Source organism: Rhagoletis pomonella, unplaced genomic scaffold (assembly GCF_013731165.1).
Source record: "Rhagoletis pomonella isolate Grant_MI unplaced genomic scaffold, Rhpom_1.0 Rhpom_scaffold_03943, whole genome shotgun sequence".
NCBI classification, from domain to species: Eukaryota; Metazoa; Arthropoda; class Insecta; order Diptera; family Tephritidae; genus Rhagoletis; species Rhagoletis pomonella.
In genome coordinates, this window is record NW_023462494.1 from 12970 (window position 1) to 18711 (window position 5742).

At 35.7% G+C, this 5742-nt stretch overlaps 1 protein-coding gene across 1 annotated transcript; it reads right to left on the reverse strand.

Moving 5' to 3' along the window:
• Nucleotides 1–3601: 3601 nt before the first annotated feature.
• LOC118754463 (ets DNA-binding protein pokkuri-like) lies at nt 3602–5664 on the reverse strand (the record flags this gene model as incomplete). Its single annotated transcript, XM_036489340.1, has 2 exons — nt 3602–4624; nt 4707–5664. Coding segments are annotated over 2 exons (1283 nt in total), but the record flags the coding sequence as incomplete, so codon positions are not given.
• Nucleotides 5665–5742: the final 78 nt, after the last annotated feature.

The following is a 5742-nucleotide window of genomic DNA, read 5'->3' on the forward strand; positions in this document are numbered from 1 at the left end:
AGCGAGTGTTTTCTTTTTTCTTTCAATGAACATACTTTCTTATATTGAAGAAAATCACGAAACTTCTTTTGAGCTCAATTTATTTTTTCTTTTGCACTTTGCAAAGTTTGTTAATTATTATTATTTTTTAATTGCATATTCTTCGCCGTGCCCCTGACATTCAGCCGGGCCCGGGTCAATTGACCGCGTTGACTCCCCTTCTCGACGGGCCTGTGAATACCGGTCTATTCAGGAGGATAAAATGAAAAACTCCATTTAAGATTTCAATTAATTTTATTTATTTGTATATTTAATAATGTGTGTTGTATAAAACTAAAACTTAATTGCAATTAATGGTAAGTTATCATTACTTTTATTTTTATTTATTTTTTTCAATTACTACAATTAGCATTAAAGTAGAAAATAGCATAAAATTAATATGTATATGTAAATGTGCTAACACAAAGAAAATGGAAGCCAATGGATGAAGAAATATTTTCTTTTTGTTTAAATTGAATTTAAAAAAAAAAAAAAATATTAGAAGCTTTTAATTGTGGCACTTAAGCACTAATTATAATTATAGAGAAAAAATATACAATTAGCCTTTTACTGTTCTTCTTCTTTCTTATAATTTCTTCTTTTTCTACTAATTTAAAGCCAATTTTCAAGCAACGAAATGAACACGCGTGTTGTTGTATTACAAAAATGCATAGACGCCTATGTATGTATGCTATATTTTTTTTTTAACATTTTGCTTTTTTCATTTTCTATCACATTTGTTTCTGCAAAAACTTTTCTTTTTCCTTTCTTTTGTAAACAAAACAAAATAATTATTTTTAATACATTTTCCGTTTTTGTGTTGTTTGTACATTATGAATAATAATAATAAAATGTAGATAATAACAAAAAAAAAATTGCTAACTGTTGTGTGCAAATGCGTGCGAGTTGGTGTACAGTTGGTTATGCGTGTGTGTGTGGCTGCGTGTGTGTGGAGTGTTTTATGCGTGCGCACATTTTGCTTAGTAGTATGTTTTTAATAAAAAAAGAGCAAATAACTCATTTTACAGTTTTAATTTTTGTTAATAATTTCACTTCTTTTACAATTGCAACAACTGGCAAATGTTTTTACTAACTTGCCTGCATTAAGATTTATGTTTGTTTTACATAATCCAACTATTGTTACTATTTTTAATTATTTTATTTAAATTTTTAAAACTACAAACAACAATAAAACGAATACAAATAATTTGTTTATAACGCTGACTGTGTGTGTTAATGTGAGTGTGTGTGTGTTTTAAAACTCGGTTGATGCATGCTTTTCTATATATGTGTATATGTGTGTGTGTTTGTCGCCGTTGCTGAAACCTGTTCCGAGGCGTTATTGTAAAGCTTAAAAAGGGTCACTTAAATATTTAGACTTTACGAAAATATTCTTGTTTTTTTTTTATATGTATAATGAAAGTATTTGCTTAAATACATACATCTTTATTTATATTCTTAGTTTTTTTTTTTTGCAAAATATAAGACTTGCATTTGCGTGAAAGAAATTTAATAATATGTACTAAAAATAATTTTTTTACTTAAAATATGCAAGCTAAGTTTAAAAGATATAGTACATCTCGTCTGTATTTAATAAAAAAGCATTTTTTTTTTAAATATAAAAATTGCAGTTGGCACATTTCATCCTTCGCTTGGATGTTTACGTAACAATATGAGCAATAAAAACTATAAAATTTATTTGTGTAGAATTTTCGGAAAATTGTTTAGTCGATGAGCGAAAATTGTTAAGGTATTTTATACGAATATTTTTTTATCGGACTAAAATTGCCAAAACTGATTGTTTTTTACTGAATTCGAGCTTTCCAAAATGAGCTTTCGAGCGCTTAAGACTGCAAAGCAAATTCAAGTAAAAATTTAACTTTCCCGACTGCTTTCGAAGGAATCTTTCAATCATAAAAGCTCTTTAACTGTATATATGAAAACGGGAATAGAGAAAAAACTTTCTCTGCTTTTAACTGACTTGCGCTGATTTCTTCTGTCTGAGCATTTCACTTAACAGATTTTAACATAAAGACTTAATCAATGCTATTAACTTAGGTGAAACTAGTTTTCATAAATATTTAAATTCTATATAAAACTTTAGTTTCTGGACCTTAGGTAAAAATCGCTTGCAGAAGTCGTTTAAACCTTCATAAAATTGCAACTGTCAAGATTTCAGTGACGTAATTGTAGACGGCTAGGTGAATCTAGCTTTCACAAACACTTCAAGTGATTATAAAACTCTAGTTTCCGGTACGTCGCTCAGGCTTTGCTGTCACTTTTTAATAAAAGGAGCTTGCATAAGTCATCGAAGCTTTCATAAAACCCGCCGAGCTTAGAAAATTCCAGCTTTTGACTTAGACTCTCAATGCTGCCAATAACTCTAATTTCTACGCTTTCACATTCGCGATGCATGTTTGAAGCTTTTACGAGGCCTCTTTCACGCCGTTAGCCTTGGTGAAATTTAAATCTCATTCTCTCTTTGAAAGTTGCTGAGCAAATGAACTTTAAAAGTTTTAAAACTTTTTTTGTAATGTTGCCGAGCTTTTATGTAAGCTTTATTTACGAGCATTTCGAATTTGGCCACTTCTCGGGTAAAAGCTCTCTTCGCTCCTTGGTCAGTACTGCTTTTTTGAGGAGCTGCAGTAACTGAATATAGCTTTACGTTAGTCTATACTATAGCAGAAAATTTTTAAAGCTTCTAGTAATTTGTCTGGTTCTCGCCAGGATATTGTTTACTAAGCTTTTGAGTTAGTTTTACATACGAGTATATCGAAATTTTCCACTTTCCAAAGATTTCCTTTGAAGGAGTATTGGGCAAAAAGCTCCCTTTCTTCCCTCCGGCCAATACTGATTTGTGTAGGAGTTGGCGCATACCCAATATAAAAGCTCTCTCTGGCCAATATTGCTTTACATCAGTCACGACCAAAATATATCCCGTAGCAGAAACTTTTTACAGCTTTTTCAAGATTTTACATGAGAGCGCATAAATAATTTAAAAGCTTTCTGCGATCGTCGGAGCTTTAAATGCTTGCCGCTGCGTTGAATTATCTCTCTTTCTCTCTCTTGGCTCCACATTTGAAAGCATTTTCAAAACAATCTTTGTTTACTAAAACTCAACAAAATTTCGAAAATTCCGCACTTTTGGTTCAACACAAAATACTACTTAAAATTAGTATACACCGCTGTGTAAGCGTGCGTGTATGTGTTTTTATCTAATAATAAAACAATTTTTTCCGCTGGTCAGTGTGTGTCTGTGAGTGTTTAAAACTATTTGCAGTATTTGTTTTTTTTAGTTTTGTTGCAATACTAATGAGTATATTAATGTTAAAATTTTTAAACAACGCATATGTATGTACTTTCATACATATAAATATGCAACTTTATACCTATAAACATTGAACTAATAATAGTTTTCTTTTTTCTTGCTAAATGTATACAATATTTTTTTTTTTTTTTTTTTAATGATACATATCAAATATGCATGTACATATGTGCATACATATACACTCTACTTAGTTGTGTTATTTTTTTAATTAATAATTTTGTAAATATAGTTTTAATTATATATATGTATATAATTTGCTTTGTTTATGTATATAGATATATTTATATGTATTTACTATATGTATTGTATGTTAATATACAATCTATACAAACGTTTGTGTGTATCCATGTGCATATATACTATATATCCTTATAATTTCACACATTTACCGCTACATACATATTTAAGCTGCATGTATTTATGTATGCAACATACCTATATCTGTATGCAGTTATTATTTGCCGGTGTGCTTGCACACTTGAAATCACTATTTTTGATTTAATTTATTTTTCGAACATTTTCCTCAACTTCAAGAAACTGTCCATGTCAAATTTCTTTAAGTGCAACGAATGCTCTTTTCTCTCAGCCATGTTTGCGTTCACTTGCTGCTTACATATCGTAAAGCAATTTTAACCGAATTGTGTTCCCCTCTCTCTAGCTCTCTCTGACAATGCTTGAGCCTAGATTTGGCACTGTTGCAAGAAAAAGTAGCTAAACTGAAGTATTCTTCTGTAAAGACCGTCACAGTTTTTAATGGGCACTGCAAACATTTCGCGCAGCGGCCTGCCTTTTGCCTTAATATTTCACGTCTCAGATCCTACTCTTCCTTCGTCTTGCTATTATCCTTTGATTGTCCTGCGTTTTCAGTAACTCATATACTTCTCTTACACCTGGCTCACCATCGTCTTACTTAGTAATATTGTCGTATACAGTTAGCTACTTCAGCTCACTCCTTATTTGCGCAGATCGGTTGGCATTAGACTGCCGCCCGCAGCAGCGGCCGCGGCGCTAGCGGCGGACTCATCCTCATGACACTCATTATCCGTATGGTCCATAGGCGTATGTTGCTGCTGCTGCTGCTGCTGTTGCTGCTGCTCAACACTGTTGTTGCTGGCTGAAGCGCTATTGGCTTGCTGCTGTAGCTGTTGTTGTTGTTGTTGTTGTTGTTGTTGCTGTTGCAATTGCTCATGCGTTGACTGCTTGGCCGCATGCGTTTCATTATCATTATTGTAGCGTATCAATTTGATTGTGGTAAGTCCGTCAGCATTGCGGATAAGTCTAGAGAGGATGAGGAAGAGAGCGAGAATTCATTTAGTCTTGCTTGCATATTATTGCCACTTCAAGCGCATTGCATACTTACGGATAACAATCCTCTGCCGATGGACTTGAATAAGGCCGCTTTTCGCTACTGCTACCCGCCACACTCAGATCGGTTGGCTTTAGCTCATCGCTGTGATCCGGTGAGCGCGACTCGCTGCTGTTGTGTTCCACCTTGACTACGCCAAATTGAAATTTCTCGCTGGGCGCGTGTGGCATTGCAGGCGAATTGGGTGGTGCGCCCGCCGTATTCGACAAGTATTGGAAGGCCCCATTTATGGCGTGCATGAAGAGCGGCGATGTGGGTGGTGGCCCATAAGCAGCGGCAGCCGCAGCAGCTACCGCCGCTGGAAGACTCATATGCTGATTGGCGACACCACCACCACCATTACTGTGCGGGTGGCTAAGGCTAAGGTTGTGGTTGTGGTTGTGGCTGTGGTTGTTGCCGTTCAGGTTACCGCTGCCGTTGTTGCCATGCGACGCTGCTGTATGTCGTTGTGGTGATTGCTGATGCGGTAATGTCCAATTTGTGCTGCTCAAATTTGTACTGGGAGACTGATTGCTATTATTGTTGTTATGGTTGGCATTATTGTTGTTATTGCTGTTGTTGTTGTTGTTCGCAGACACGTTACCAGCGCCATTGCTGCCATTAGCGCCGCCTGCTGCTGTCGGGCCGCCATTGCCAGCAACGGTTTGGCGCAGCAGCGATATATTCTTAATATTTTTCAACTCGGTTGGATTGCGCAGGAATTGATAGCAGTGACGCTCACCCTGCACCTTGCGTAATATGTTGACGCGGTAGTAGTAGCGCAGCGCGCGCGACATTTTATCGTAGTTCATCGAGAGATGATTCTTTTGTATGCCCCAAAGTTTGGCCAAACCGGCAGGATCGACGATTTTGAAGACGCCAGTGTCGCGACACTTCCACGCGATCAAGTCGCTGTACTTCTGATTGCGATCGTTGAGCAATTGCTGCAAGAAGTCCCACAGCAAGCGACCATCTGGTGGAGAGAGGAGAAATTATTAGTAAGCAAAAAAAAAATGACTCTAATCCCATTATCTTCACTTACTTGTATTTG